This window comes from Salmo salar, chromosome 13 (assembly GCF_965601325.2).
Source record: "Salmo salar chromosome 13, fSalSal1, whole genome shotgun sequence".
NCBI classification, from domain to species: Eukaryota; Metazoa; Chordata; class Actinopteri; order Salmoniformes; family Salmonidae; genus Salmo; species Salmo salar.
The window spans coordinates 108,687,170-108,702,704 of record NC_138303.1 but is presented as its reverse complement, the minus strand read 5'-3'; the positions used below and the strand labels follow the sequence as shown (position 1 = coordinate 108,702,704).

Here is a 15,535-nt window from a genome sequence, read left to right as displayed (position 1 = left end):
ACATGAAGTTAATAAAAACACGATGGAAGGGTGACTACCTTAATTGAGGACTAATTCCGGGTCGTTTTTCCCCCAGTCCCTGTCATGTTTCTTTCGTCAACGTGTCTGATAAAAGAACAGATTCCTGCCATGAGTGGACTCAGGCCTGACTGCAGCATGCGTTTTAGGTGATAGGTGTTGGTTATGATTTGTCCTTTCTTCAAATTTCAACGTTGAAATGTAGCCCAGCGTATGGTAGGCCATTTATATAACGTAACATTTCATGCAGCAAGGCTAACGGCATGTTGACTGAAGCTCAGGTGTTCAGGTGGGGTGGAGTTAATTGTTGGGAGACGCAGAAGAAGAAAAAAAAAACGTGACTAATCAATTGAACTTTGAAACTTGAAGCAAACAGACAGAATATGGCTACGGATTTTACTCAGGATTCGGTGTTGCACTTTCTCCAATTCATGGGTGGGAGAGTGAAGAACTCTGAACTGTTGGCGCACTTCAAAACGTTTCTACGCGACCACGAGAACCAGACGCGCAACAGGCAACTGTTTAAAACGTTTGTGAACTCTGTGGCTGTGGTGAAATCAGAGGAGGGAGTATCATACGTTGTGCTAAGGAAGAAATGTCTGGGGCAGGTTGCTGGAGACATCGCCGCCGCATACCACTCACCAAAGCCCCCCGCTAAACAACAACCGGCGCCACAGGCGAGACGGAGAGAGAGAGTCCAGTCACCGAGAGATCCGGTAAACCGAAACCAGCAGAGAGGTCAGAAGGGACTGATTGAGACTCACTTTCATGAATTACACGTTTCACCAGGCGACACCAACCAACTCACCGACGAGGTATTAGCCTCGGCTGGAATTGTTAACAATGTGGAAACAACTATCAATTACGAAAAGCCTTTCCAATGCTCCTCGCCACATGTGCCAGATCATGCGCCACCTCCTATATACAACAGAGATGCACCATTTCTCCCATCGTACAATGCATCAATATCAAAGTGGTCAGAAGATGGGAGTGGTCAGAGCTTTGAAACGGAAGGGGAACTGAATCACAAAGGTATTTACATCAGCGGTTCCAAACTTGGCCAGCAGTCAAAAGAACCAAAGAGGAAGAGGTCCTATCCGCCCCACACAGAGGTGAAACCTCCAGCGCCTCACCAAACACAGGTGCAACAGAATGCAGTGCAGACACAGAGGAAAAGTTCTGAAGCTGACCACAGAAGAGAAGCTACAACATGGCCACTACTCGCCACTCTAGAGCATGCCAGCTCCTCTCCTTGTTTATCTGATGGTTACAGTCCTTCTGCTGCTCCACACGCTCCCCTAACCCCTGACCCCCAGGTGACGCGGAGTAATGGCAACTTGGATGGCAGTTACCACCTCCACCATAGGATCCCACAGCAGCCCAGACCAAAACAAGATGGACTCCCAGCAGCTCCACTGCATGCTACACCTGCCTCTCAGCTGGCGCAGAGCAATGACAGCCTACCTATACCACAGAAGGATGGAGTCCCAGCCCCTGTTCCTGACATCCAGTATCCGGAAGAAGCAACAGCTGCTGTTACCCAGTCCAGAGCCCAGACCCTGCCTTCCCCGTGCAGCTTACCCCTGGACTCTGCCTACCAGTACCACACTCCTGCTGAGTCTACTGGTGGGTCTGGGTACCCTGAGCACCAGCACCACCAGGGAGGCTCTGACTTCTCCTTCAGCCACAGCAGTCTCTCCCTAGCCCAGTCACTGGACTCCAGGGATGAGTGGCCCCAGCGGTCCCCTAGAGAGGAGTGGGCCAGCAATGAAACCCTCAGCTACCAGGGCCTGAACTACCCAGGTGAGCAGCAGAGGGTCAAAGTGAACGAGATGCTCTGCCGTGCTCAGGAAGCCAAACTGCTCTCTCAGATGCACCGCGCTGAGAGGAGAGCGCCCTGGCCTCACCATCACTCCACCGGTTACCTTGACGATGAGGCGAACAGAGCGTCGTCATGGCACCATTCCACAGGTCATCTCCATGATGACAATGGGTCCAAGTCCATTGAGTCCTTCTCTCTTCCTGGTTCAGACCCCGAGCACCACCTCCGACCCCCTGTTCGGCGAATCAGCAGCCGGTTCCGCAGCCGTATGTGCCGCAGCCTCGGAGCCGACATGGACCAACTGTTCCCGGAGGACAGCGTCTCGGCACGGCACAACCGTCTCCACCTCCTCTCCTCCAACCTCAGCATCAGCCACTCCTTCTCCACCCCCACCTCTCGTTCACCCAGCTACAGAGACCTTAGGCGGGAGATGCACTCCGGGGCCTCCAGTAACAAGAGCCTGAACGGTGCCTCTAACTCTGGCGGCCATGACAGCTCCTACTTCCACCGCCACGATCTGGTTCCCCTGGAGGCGAAGGAACATGACTGGCTGGTGAAGGGCGCCACTGGGACCTGGACCGACATCTACACCCTGTTCAGAGATGAACCCAGCCTCCTCACCAAGAGAGACTTCATCACTGGTTATACCATCCTGCACTGGATCGCTAAACATGGAGACCACCGGGTCCTCAACACACTCTGGTACGGAGTCAACAAAGCCGGGTTGAAACTGGACGTGGATGTGAAGACTACCTGTGGCTACACGCCTCTTCACCTGGCCGCCATCCACGGGAACAACAAGATGATCCGGCTGCTTGTTTATAAGTTCAGGGCCAACGTGGCCCTCAGGGATACCAGTGGGAAGAAGGCCTGGCAGTACCTGGGCCGGAACGGCCCCAAAGACCTGCTACAGATGCTAGGGGCCTCTCACTGCAGGACTTCCACGGGGGTTAGCTCCACACCCCAGTCCTCAGAGGAGAGACCCACAAGGCCCACTGCAACCTCGGCCACGGTAAAGAAGTCCACATCCATCACTGGGTTCCTCAAGCATAAAACCCTAGTGAAGTTCCCAGGATGGGAGGGTTCTCAGTCTCCCGACTTCTTTGTGTGAGAATAGCGTGAACTTTAGGGTGAGTCTGCCTGCTCTGAGGGTGTGGCTACTGACTAGACCTACCACCCAGCTCAAGGCTCTTAAGTAAGCTGTTTAGGGTCTTTACGGCTTTGATTTGCCACTTAAAAACTTTCTTGGTTATTTCAAATGTTTTTCCATTTATATAAAAATAAATAAATGTAAGACCAAATAAATGAATAAGAGGCTGGGGGTTATGTTATTGAGCTGTCTAAATTAACATATTGTGATTTGGATTATGACGTGGCATCAACTATCACTTGTGAAATCCAAGCAATAGAATCAGTCATGTAAATTGGATTTGTTAAGGGATTGTATTAAACTGATACCTCAGTATAATTGCTTTGCTATTTTGTTTATTGTGGTGAGAAGCTTTTTTTATTTGCTGCTGGGGAAATGGATTCCATTCCAGTGTGCTCGTTTTCAATGACCCAAAGAATACTCTTTCTTTTCTAAATGCCTTTTCTTTAACAAAAGTGTACTGTGTGTCACTTGTTAGTGCTTAAATGGGTTTAGATTACAGGGACGTGACCTGATTCTGGAATGTGGTAGTGAGAGGACATTTCTTTTTTTCTTCTTTGTTCAAAGGCCTTTCAAAGTAGCACTGTGTATTGCATCATGTGACTGGACTAAATCCTTCCTTCCTTCAGTTGCACCAGGTTGCTTATCTTGTACAATGTTGGAGGTATCGATTTCTTGGCTTTATTCGCTTTTGATTGACACTACAAGGCTTAGACAGTACTCACATGAACTGTTTTCTCCTTGTGCACTTAAATAATGTTTTTATGATACCTCATGTCCTGAGGTGCTTAAACAATCCAGACTGGTATTTGATGTAGCTCTGAAGCCATTTCCATGAAGGGATACTTGGGGATTTAGGTAATGAGGTCCTTTATCTACTTCCCCAGGGTCTGATGACGTCTCTGTGTCCAGTATTAAGGAAGTTAGAGGTAGTTTTGCGAGCCAATGCTAACTAGCGTTAATGCAATGACTGAAAGTCTATGGTATCTGCTAGCACGTTAGTAGAAGTATCCCTTTAAGCACTCTTATTTATTTTTGTCTCCAACACTGTTGATCAAAATGAAATGTTTACCTGTGTTAAACTTGTGGAGAGGGCTAATAAAGGCTAATTTACAAATGGAACCCTATTCCCTATATAGTGCACTACTTTTGACCAGGGCCCATATAGGGAATAGGGTGCCATTTGGGGGGGGACATACATTTACTGTACATTTGTTTTGCTCTTAATGGAAAAAACAAAATATATATATATATATTGTCACTGGGTGTTAATGGGCGGCTGCAGTTCTATCAAGCAGTGTATTGTATAACCTGTTAGATATTGTCTACAGCTTTCCTTTTCTATGAATAAAAAGCATATCATTGTATATTAATTGCTATAGTTAGCATTTCTTCAAAGATTGCCAACATAGCAGTTTGTCATCTCTGCTGTTTACTGTTGTAGCATGGGCTCTCGAGTGGCTCAGCGGTCTAAGGCACTGCATCTACAGTCCCTGGTTCGAATCCAGGCTGTATCCAATCCGTCCGTGATTGGGAGTCCCATAGGGCGGCGCACAATTGGCCCAGCGTCGTCCAGGTTTGGCCGGGGTAGGCCGTCATTGTAAATAAGAATTTGTTCTTAACGGAGTTCGTCTAGTTAAAATAAAGGTTACGCATCCCTGTGATCTGATTCCTGTCAACAACCTAGACCTCGTTCAGTGGACAAACCTTCTGGAATTTTGCAGATAGAAACATCATGAATAGAGCAGACATGATTTACCCTACATGTCAGAGGCATGTCTGTTCTACAAAACTAATTTCTATCTGAACGTTCCACAATGTTGTCTCATGCTGAACGCAGATCTGATGAACAAGCATGTTTCTTTTGACTATTTCTCTCCACCTGTAATACAACAGACAGTTAGGAGAGAATGATAGGGATAGTCTATTGACATTACAGACACGTTGGTTTTCTTACCCTGTAGGAGTATATGGACCAGGTATGACAGCAATCCACGCTTTGGTTTAGGGCTCTATTCAATCCGTTTCTCTGAAGTTCAGCGTTACAGCGTGATTGACATTTAAAGGCAATGTCCCCACGATAGCTGAGATAGTATTCATGGTAAACGCTGCATCATGTTCAATTCATCTATAAGTGACTTCGTTGATCTTCACAATCAATTTGAGATACATTTGGATGATTTTGGAAATGATGCGTGAGAAATGTTTTAGTTGTTGTAATTTGGGTGAAATATCCCTTTAACAGTGAAAGGAAGGGTGAGAAGTCATAGCAGCACTCGGACACTGCTATGTTGAGATCTCATGTTACATTGGGTTAGTGTGCTCTCCTCAGGGCAAGTAGTCCACAAGTCAACTCACTAGGACAGTCAGTGGACCAGTCACTAGGACCAGTCACTAGGACAGTCAGTGGACCAGTCACTAGGACCAGTCACTAGGACAGTCAGTGGACCAGTCACTAGGACAGTCAGTGGACCAGTCACTAGGACAGTCAGTGGACCAGTCAGTGGACCAGTCACTAGGACAGTCAGTGGACCAGTCACTAGGACAGTCAGTGGACCAGTCACTAGGACCAGTCACTAGGACCAGTCACTAGGACAGTCAGTGGACCAGTCACTAGGACCAGTCACTAGGACCAGTCAGTGGACCAGTCACTAGGACCAGTCAGTGGACCAGTCAGTGGACCAGTCACTAGGACCAGTCAGTGGACCAGTCATTAGGACCAGTCATTAGGACCAGTCAACTTCTAGGATGAGGAACGTGAACTGCAACACACACACACTTCACACAAGCAGGCTGTATCACATCCATCCGTGATCGGGAGTCCCATAGGGTGGCGCACGATTGGCCCAGTGTCGTCCGGGTTTGGCTGGGGTAGGCCGTCATTGTAAATAAGAATTTACTTGCCTCGTTAAATAAATAACATTTAAAAAAAATAACAATAAAAGCAATATGTTGCAGTATGGCTTGACTTGAATGTCCAAGACAAATGTCCCTAGCCTGAGTGCCAGTCTGTTGGTGCTATCATGCCCACTCTAGCCTGAGTGCCAGTCTGTTGGTGCTATCATGCCCACTCTAGCCTGAGTGCCAGTCTGTTGGTGCTATCATGCCCACTCTAGCCTGAGTGCCAGTCTGTTGGTGCTATCATGCCCACTCTAGCCTGAGTGCCAGTCTGTTGGTGCTATCATGCCCACTCTAGCCTGAGTGCCAGTCTGTTGGTGCTATCATGACCACTCTAGCCTGAGTGCCAGTCTGTTGGTGCTATCATGCCCACTCTAGCCTGAGTGCCAGTCTGTTGGTGCTATCATGCCCACTCTAGCCTGAGTGCCAGTCTGTTGGTGCTATCATGCCCACTCTAGCCTGAGTGCCAGTCTGTTGGTGCTATCATGCCCACTCTAGCCTGAGTGCCAGTCTGTTGGTGCTATCATGCCCACTCTAGCCTGAGTGCCAGTCTGTTGGTGCTATCATGCCCACTCTAGCCTGGCCTCTAGATCTGGGATCAGGCTAACATGTCCCTTCAGGGACAATAAAATTGATCTAATCTCATCAATAACATAACAGATACAAGATGGCTGATGACATTATAGAATATTTTGTCAAAGTACAGAAAGACAACAACAAAGGCTCTGTTTAAAAATAGATTTATTTGTAAAACAAGGATCTTTTTTCCAATCAGCCTCCCTTCTCCTACGCTTCGTAAAGCACGATTGATACATGGAATTTTGTTTAGGAAAATCTGTCAAATCTGAGAATGCAGTTATGCTTCTGAAAAGCTATGAAGAAAAATATTGGTGAAAATATTAACATGAAAATGTGCCTGATACAGTATATTTGACTGGAATTAGGATAATCTGTAGATGCTTTAAAAGGTGCTCTCAAAAGGACACAACAATATCAATTGGCATAGTACATTTTGGGGATGGAAAACAAGCAAGGAGTCACAGGACCACACACACACACACACACACACACACACACACACACACACACACACACACACACACACACACACACACACACACACACACACACACACACACACACACACACACACACACACACACACACACACACACACACACACACACACACACACACACACACACACACACACACACACACACACACACACACCACACACACAAAAAACTGTTTGAATCAAGGTTGTTTCCACGTCATTTCTGAATCCAATGTAGAAAACAGATTAGATTTGCAAAAAGTCATCAACAAAAGGATATTTTTTAGTCTGTTTTTCACCCAACTTTTAACCTAAATCCAATGACATGGTGAAATATTTTGTTGATTTCACAAGTTCTAGAACATGACATCATCTTGCCTTCTCTGAGAGAAATCACATTTGTTTTAAATTTCACATATTTCTTTTCAGTTTCCAAAAAATATAAAATGTGTTTTTTTTAATTTTTTATCATCTACATATTAAAAATCATAAGATGTTAGCAGACACCATATGTACAGCCACTTGCATTCCATTTATTATAATATAAATAATTATAGCAGTTGTTGTCAATGACATGGTAGCTTTTATCATAAACTATCATTTTCGAGTCTGAATTAGAAGTGTTTGAAGCATAATATTGCCTTAGATTGTGACTACATATTATTAATATGTGTGAGAGCGTGCTATTATGTTGGTAAAGAAAACAGGCCTTTTTGATTTGATATTTCAGGTCCGGTTCCTCCTGACCAATAGGAACAGAATGAGAAATAGAAGCCATTCTAGTTCTGTGATTCTGACCAATCAGTAGTTAAACTGCCCAAAAAGTGCTCAGCTGTAGTGATGTTATATATATATATAGGGAACAACATTTCTTGACAGGAAGTTGTACAACCACCATCGTTACTCTCAAAGCTTTGATCTACTCATATGAATACAACTAGGCACTTCAACAGTGTATTGAATCAACCAAAAACATGCTGAGTGGCCAGTCAGAATACACATATGTGAAAAAGCTTGAGTAACATAGGAAGCATAAATAGAGAGGCACAAGAATGCATCGATCATGAATGCAATCTGTCTGAATGCAGTCTGTCTGAATGCAGTCTGTCTGAATGCAGTCTGTCTGCCTGTCTGAATGCAGTCTGTCTGCCTGTCTGTCTGAATGCAGTCTGTCTGCCTGAATGCAGTCTGTCTGCCTGTCTGTCTGTCTGTCTGTCTGTCTGTCTGTCTGTCTGTCTGTCTGTCTGTCTGTCTGAATGCAGTCTGTCTGCCTGTCTGTCTGTCAGAATGCAGTCTGTCTGCCTGTCTGTCTGTCTGAATGCAGTCTGTCTGCCTGTCTGTCTGTCTGAATGCAGTCTGTCTGCCTGTCTGTCTGTCTGAATGCAGTCTGTCTGCCTGTCTGTCTGTCTGAATGCAGTCTGTCTGCCTGTCTGTCTGTCTGAATGCAGTCTGTCTGCCTGTCTGTCTGTCTGAATGCAGTCTGTCTGTCTGAATGCAGTCTGTCTGTCTGAATGCAGTCTGTCTGCCTGTCTGTCTGTCTGAATGCAGTCTGTCTGCCTGTCTGTCTGTCTGAATGCAGTCTGTCTGCCTGTCTGTCTGTCTGAATGCAGTCTGTCTGCCTGTCTGTCTGTCTGAATGCAGTCTGTCTGCCTGTCTGTCTGTCTGAATGCAGTCTGTCTGTCTGAATGCAGTCTGTCTGTCTGAATGCAGTCTGTCTGCCTGTCTGTCTGTCTGAATGCAGTCTGTCTGTCTGAATGCAGTCTGTCTGTCTGAATGCAGTCTGTCTGCCTGTCTGTCTGTCTGAATGCAGTCTGTCTGTCTGAATGCAGTCTGTCTGTCTGCCTGTCTGTCTGTCTGTCTGAATGCAGTCTGTCTGCCTGTCTGTCTGTCTGAATGCAGTCTGTCTGTCTGAATGCAGTCTGTCTGTCTGAATGCAGTCTGTCTGCCTGTCTGTCTGTCTGAATGCAGTCTGTCTGTCTGAATGCAGTCTGTCTGTCTGAATGCAGTCTGTCTGAATGCAGTCCGTCTGCCTGTCTGTCTGTCTGCCTGTCTCAATGCAGTCTGTCTGCCTGTCTGTCTGCCTGTCTGAATGCAGTCTGTCTACCTGTCTGAATGCAGTCTGTCTGAATGCAGTCTGTCTGCAGTCTGTCTGAATGCAGTCCGTCTGAATGCAGTCTGTCTGTCTACCTATCTGTCTGAATGCAGTCCGTCTGAATGCAGTCTGTCTGTCTACCTATCTGTCTGAATGCAGTCTGTCTCAATGCAGTCTGTCTACCTGTCTGTGTCTGAATGCAGTCTGTCTGAATGCAGTCTGTCTGTCTGTCTGCCTGCCTGTCTGTCTACCTGTCTGTCTGCAACAAGGGGACAGACATCCTTCCTCCAGTTCTGCTCGATGAACTGTCTCTGTCTCTCTCACTGTATCTAACTCTCTCTCTAACTCTGTCTCTCTCTTCAATCAAGTACTGTTGTATCTTGCTCGCCAGAGTCATGGTGCTCCTCCCACTGTGTCAGAGACACAGCAACTGTAGGAGTGTCCAGGAGCAGTGTTGTTGTTGGGGTGATGTCACAGTGATGTCACAGTGGTGGAGCGGACTGTGTGGGTTGGACCAAGGTTAGGGCTGGGAGCCCTAAGGTTAGGGCTGGGAGCCCTAAGGTTAGGGCTGGGAGCCCTAAGGTTAGGGCCGAGGCTGGGGTTCATCCCAGGGATAGGTGAGCTGGGCCGGGCCTGGTGGTCCCCTGGAGAGATACTCTCAGCCAGCCTGCTGAGCTGTTCATCCCACTGCTTAAGGAGCTCATCCAGGTGTCGCTGGCGGATCAGCAGGGCTGGTTTCATACAGACGAAGTGCTGGTAGTCTCTAAGCTGCGGCCCAGTCAGGTACCCACCCAGGATGTCCAGTACCACACACTCCCGCCGGTCCAGATTCTCCTTCAACTCCCTGGCATCCTGGTGCTGACTACACAGCTGCCTGCGCTTCTGCTGTAAAGACTCCTGAGTTAACAGAGATATATATATATATAGCTTAGTAAAGACATCCTGGTGCTGACTACACAGATTCCTGAGTTAACAGAGATATATAGCTTAGTAAAGACATCCTGGTGCTGACTACACAGATTCCTGAGTTAACAGAGATATATAGCTTAGTAAAGACATCCTGGTGCTGACTACACAGATTCCTGAGTTAACAGAGATATATAGTGAGTTAACAGAGATATATAGCTTAGTAAAGACATCCTGGTGCTGACTACACAGATTCCTGAGTTAACAGAGATATATAGCTTAGTAAAGACATCCTGGTGCTGACTACACAGATTCCTGAGGGTAGAGAGAGACTGTTAGTGATAGGTGAATAGAGTCTTTACACAGAGAGACTCCTGGTTAAACTAGAGGAGATAGACATCCTGCCTGCACTTCTGCAGTCCATTTTACATTTACATTTACGTCATTTAGCAGACGCTCTTATCCAGAGCGACTTACAAATTGGTGCATTCACCTTATGATATCCAGTGGAACAACCACTTTACAATAGTACATCTATATTTTTTTGGGGGGGAGGGTAGGGGGTTTAGAATAATTACTTTAGCCTATCCCAGGTATTCCTTAAAGAGGTGGGGTTTCAGCCTCCTGAGGGGACACTATGACCTGGCACCACCTAGTGGCCATCATGTGACATGTCTACAGAAACATGTTCAGTATTAGTGAGATGGGACACTAGTAGAGGACACTAGATTAGTAAAGCCTTGATAACATGATGATGACATTTGGGTAAAGTAAAGCAACCCAGGCTGAATGACACCCTCTCAGGAGGGCAGAATAGAAGGTCACAGGAATCAATCCGTGTTTCAGAGGGGAGGGAGCCCTGCGGTATCAGTGACTGAAATAAATCACATTTTAACGCCGTCACGTTCCTTCATTAAAGGAAGGAGGCTGAGGTAGCGCCATGATGTCACCGCTCCTTAACACAGCCAAACACAAGACGAGTGTAAAGCAACAAGCTGTCTGCCGTTCTGTGACCTCATTCAATACCACAATACGAGACAGACTGTCTGGACCAAAGTGTGATTCCCTGGAAGGAGGTCTGAGGTATCTATTAAATGCACATCTTCATGTCAGTGAGGCTGGTAAAATACAACCCTAGAAATAGCCTACGGTGTTCGGGGTCTCCTTCACACTGTGATTCCCAGACTGTAGTATGTAGAGTGGAGAATCTTCACCCTCTTCTGTGCTGTTATGTGTGTAGTGTTAGTGTAGTGTTAGTGTAGTGTAGTGTAGTGTAGTGTTAGTGTAGTGTTAGTGTTAATGTAGTGGTAGTGTAGTGTAGTGTAGTGTAGTGTTAGTGTAGTGTTAGTGTTAATGTAGTGGTAGTGTAGTGTAGTGTAGTGTTAATGTAGTGTTAATGTAGTGGTAGTGTAGTGTTAATGTAGTGGTAGTGTAGTGTAGTGTAGTGTAGTGTTAGTGTAGTGTTAATGTAGTGTTAATGTAGTGTAGTGTAGTGTTAGTGTAGTGTTAATGTAGTGTTAGTGTAGTGTAGTGTAGTGTTAGTGTAGTGTAGTGTTAGTGTAGTGTTAATGTAGTGTAGTGTAGTGTAGTGTTAGTGTAGTGTAGTGTTAGTGTAGTGTAGTGTAGTGTAGTGGTAGTGTAGTGTAGTGGTAGTGTAGTGTAGTGTTAGTGTAGTGTAGTGTAGTGTTAATGTAGTGTTAGTGTAGTGTTAATGTAGTGTTAATGTAGTGGTAGTGTAGTGTTAGTGTAGTGTAGTGTAGTGTAGTGTAGTGTTAGTGTAGTGTTAATGTAGTGTTAATGTAGTGGTAGTGTAGTGTGGTGTGGTAGTGTAGTGTTAGTGTAGTGCTAATGTAGTGGTAGTGTAGTGTTAGTGTAGTGTAGTGTGGTGTAGTGGTAGTGTAGTGTTAATGTAGTGGTAGTGTGGTGTGTTAGTGTAGTGTAGTGTAGTGTAGTGTTAGTGTAGTGTTAATGTAGTGGTAGTGTAGTGTTAATGTAGTGGTAGTGTAGTGTGGTGTGGTAGTGTAGTGTTAGTGTAGTGCTAATGTAGTGGTAGTGTAGTGTTAGTGTAGTGTGGTGTAGTGTTAGTGGTAGTGTTAGTGTAGTGTTAGTGTAGTGTTAATGTAGTGGTAGTGTAGTGTTAGTGTAGTGTGGTGTAGTGTAGTGTTAATGTAGTGTAGTGTTAGTGTAGTGGTAGTGTAGTGTTAATGTAGTGTTAGTGTAGTGTTAGTGTAGTGTTAGTGTAGTGTTAATGTAGTGGTAGTGTTAGTGTAGTGTTAGTGTGGTGTTAGTGTAGTGTTAGTATAGTGTAAGTGTGGTGTAGTGTAGTGTAGTGTTAGTGTAGTGTTAGTGTAGTGTTAATGTGGTGTTAGTGGTAGTGTGGTGTAGTGTTAGTGTAGTGTAGTGTTAATGTTAATGTAGTGTAGTGTTAGTGTAGTGTTAATGTAGTGTAGTGTAGTGTTAGTGTAGTGTTAGTTTAGAGTAGTGTAGTGTTAATGTAGTGTGGTGTAGTGTTAGTGTAGTGTTGGTGTGGTGTAGTGTTAGTGTGGTGTAGTGTAGTGTTAATGTAGTGTTAGTGTAGTGTTAGTGTAGTGTAGTGTTAGTGTAGTGTTAGTGTAGTGTAGTGTAATGTAGTGTTAGTGTAGTGTTAATGCAGTGTAGTGTTAGCGTAGTGTTAATGTTAATGTAGTGTAGTGTTAATGTAGTGTAGTGTTAGTGTAGTGTTAGTTTAGAGTAGTGTAGTGTTAGTGTAGTGTTAGTTTAGAGTAGTGTAGTGTTAATGTAGTGTAGTGTTAGTTTAGAGTAGTGTAGTGTTAGTGTAGTGTTGTGTAGTGTTAGTGTAGTGTTAGTTTAGAGTAGCGTTAGTGTAGTGTTAGTGTAGTGGTAGTGGTAGTGTAGTGTTAGTGTAGTGGTAGTGTAGTGTTTAGAGTAGTGTAGTGTTGGTGGTAGTGTAGTGTAGTGTTAGTGTAGTGGTAGTGTAGTGTGGTGTGTTAGTGTAGTGTAGTGTAGTGTAGTGTTAGTGTAGTGTTAATGTAGTGGTAGTGTAGTGTTAATGTAGTGGTAGTGTAGTGTGGTGTGGTAGTGTAGTGTTAGTGTAGTGCTAATGTAGTGGTAGTGTAGTGTTAGTGTAGTGTAGTGTGGTGTAGTGTTAGTGGTAGTGTTAGTGTAGTGTTAGTGTAGTGTTAATGTAGTGGTAGTGTAGTGTGGTGTAGTGTGGTGTAGTGTTAGTGCAGTGTAGTGTAGTGTTAGTGTAGTGTTAGTGTAGTGGTAGTGTAGTGTTAGTGTAGTGTTAGTGTAGTGTTAATGTAGTGGTAGTGTAGTGTTAGTGTGGTGTTAGTGTGGTGTTAGTGTAGTGTTAGTATAGTGTAGTGTTGGTGTGGTGTAGTGTAGTGTTAGTGTAGTGTTAGTGTTAGTGTAGTGTTAATGTGGTAGTGTGGTGTAGTGTTAGTGTAGTGTAGTGTTAATGTTAATGTAGTGTAGTGTTAGTGTAGTGTTAATGTAGTGTAGTGTTAGTGTAGTGTTAGTTTAGAGTAGTGTAGTGTTAATGTAGTGTGGTGTAGTGTTAGTGTAGTGTTGGTGTGGTGTAGTGTGTGTGGTGTAGTGTTAGTGTAGTGTAGTGTTAATGTAGTGTTAGTGTAGTGTAGTGTTAGTGTAGTGTTTGTGTTGTGTAGTGTAGTGTAATGTAGTGTTAGTGTAGTGTTAATGTAGTGTAGTGTTAGCGTAGTGTTAATGTTAATGTAGTGTAGTGTTAGTGTAGTGTTAGTTTAGAGTAGTGTAGTGTTAATGTAGTGTAGTGTTAGTGTAGTGTTAGTTTAGAGTAGTGTAGTGTTAATGTAGTGTAGTGTTAGTTTAGAGTAGTGTAGTGTTAGTGTAGTGTTGTGTAGTGTAGTGTTAGTGTAGTGTTAGTTTAGAGTAGCGTTAGTGTAGTGTAGTGTTAGTGTAGTGGTAGTGTAGTGTTAGTGTAGTGGTAGTGTAGTGTTTAGAGTAGTGTAGTGTTGGTGGTAGTGTAGTGTAGTGTTAGTGTAGTGTTAGTGTAGTGTTAGTGTAGTGGTAGTGTTAGTCAGTGTAGTGTAGTGTTAGTGAGTGTAGTGTAGTGTTAGTGAGTGTAGTGTAGTGTTAGTGAGTGTAGTGTTAGTGTAGTCTTAGTGTAGTGTTGGTGTTAGCGTAGTGTTAGTGTAGTGTAGTGTTATTGTAGTGTAAGTGTAGTGTTAGTGTAGTGTAGTCTTAGTGTAGTGTAGTATAGTGTAGTGTAGTATAGTGTAGTGTTATTGTAGTGTTAATGTTGTGTAGTGTTATTGAAGTGTAGTGTTAGTATAGTGCAGTACAGTGTAGTGTTAGTGTAGTGTAGTATAGCGTAGTCTTAGTGTAGTGTTAGCGTAGTGTTAGTGTAGTATAGTGTAGTGTTAGTGTAGTGTAGTGTTGGTGTTAGCGTAGTGCTAGTGTAGTGTTGGTGTTAGCGTAGTGTTGGTGTAGTGCAGTTTAGTGTAGTGTTAGTTTAGAGTAGTGTTAGTGTAGTGTTAGTGTAGTGTTAGTGTTAGTGTAGTGTTAGTGTAGTGTAGTGTAGTGGTAGTTAGTGTAGTGTTAGTGAGTGTAGTGTAGTGTTAGTGAGTGTAGTGTTAGTGTAGTGTTAGTGTAGTGAAGCGTTAGTGTAGTGTAGTGTTGGTGTTAGCGTAGTGTTAGTGTTAGTGAGTGTAGTGTTAGTGAGTGTAGTGTTAGTGTAGTGTAAGTGAGTGTAGTGTAGTGTTAGTGAGTGTAGTGTAGTGTTAGTGAGTGTAGTGTTAGTGTAGTGTTAGTGTAGTGTTAGTGCAGTGTAGTGCAGTGCGGTGTAGTGTTAGTGTAGTGTTGGTGTTAGCGTAGTGTTAGTGTAGTGTTACTGTAGTGTAGTGTTAGTGTAGTGCAGTGTAGTGTTAGTGTAGTGTAGTGTTAGTTTAGAGTAGTGTAGTGTTAGTGTAGTGTAGTGGTAGTGGTAGTGTAGTGTTAGTGTTAGTGAGTGTAGTGTTAGTGAGTGTAGTGTAAGTGAGTGTAGTGTAGTGTTAGTGAGTGTAGTGTAGTGTTGGTGTTAGCGTAGTGTTAGTGAGTGTAGTGTAGTGTTAGTGAGTGTAGTGTTAGTGTAGTGAAGCGTTAGTGTAGTGTTAGGGTTAGTGAGTGTAGTGTTAGTGAGTGTAGTGTAAGTGAGTGTAGTGTAGTGTTAGTGAGTGTAGTGTAGTGTTGTGTTAGCGTAGTGTTAGTGTAGTGTTATTGTAGTGTAGTGTTAAGGTAGTGTTAGTGTAGTGTAGTCTTAGTGTAGTGTAGTATAGTGTCGTGTTAGTGTAGTGTTATTGTAGTGTAGTGTTAGTATAGTGCAGTATAGTGTAGTGTTGGTGTAGTGTTAGTGTAGTATAGCGTAGTCTTAGTGTAGTGTTGGTGTTAGTGTAGTGTTAGTGTAGTGTTAGTGCGGTGTAGTGTAGTGCAGTGCAGTGTAGTGTTAGTGTAGTTTTGGTGTTAGCGTAGAGTAGTGTTAGTGTAGTATTACTGTAGTGTAGTGTTAGTGTAGTGCAGTGTAGTGTGTGGTGTAGTGCAGTGTAGTGTAGTATTAGTGTAGTGTTAGTGTAGTGT

The 15,535-nt window shown here is 44.2% G+C and overlaps 2 protein-coding genes across 5 annotated transcripts in view; one reads left to right on the top strand and one right to left on the bottom strand.

The window, feature by feature from the left end:
* Positions 1 to 44: 44 nt before the first annotated feature.
* On the top strand, positions 45 to 3,308 carry sowahb (sosondowah ankyrin repeat domain family member B). The gene has a single exon (XM_014138945.3). It carries the CDS (start codon positions 402 to 404, stop codon positions 2,949 to 2,951), a length of 2,550 nt encoding a protein of 849 aa, XP_013994420.3. The 5' UTR covers positions 45 to 401; the 3' UTR covers positions 2,952 to 3,308.
* A 5,679-nt stretch (positions 3,309 to 8,987) lies between these two features.
* LOC106568520 (protein Shroom3) overlaps positions 8,988 to 15,535 on the bottom strand; it is a 216,360-nt gene continuing 209,812 nt past the window's right edge. For 3 of the 4 annotated variants that reach the window (XM_014138941.3, XM_045692630.2, XM_045692632.2), the window contains one exon: positions 8,988 to 9,934. In XM_014138941.3, coding sequence (XP_013994416.3) covers positions 9,509 to 9,934 — 426 coding nt within the window. In that variant the 3' untranslated portion in view covers positions 8,988 to 9,508. The remainder of the gene's footprint in view (positions 9,935 to 15,535) is intronic. The other variant, XR_014380217.1, reaches the window with a different exon arrangement.

Coding starts and splice junctions, on each gene's coding strand:
- sowahb (XM_014138945.3), top strand. CDS start 402: ATGGCTACGGATTTTACTCAGGATTCGGTGTTGCACTTTCTCCAATTC.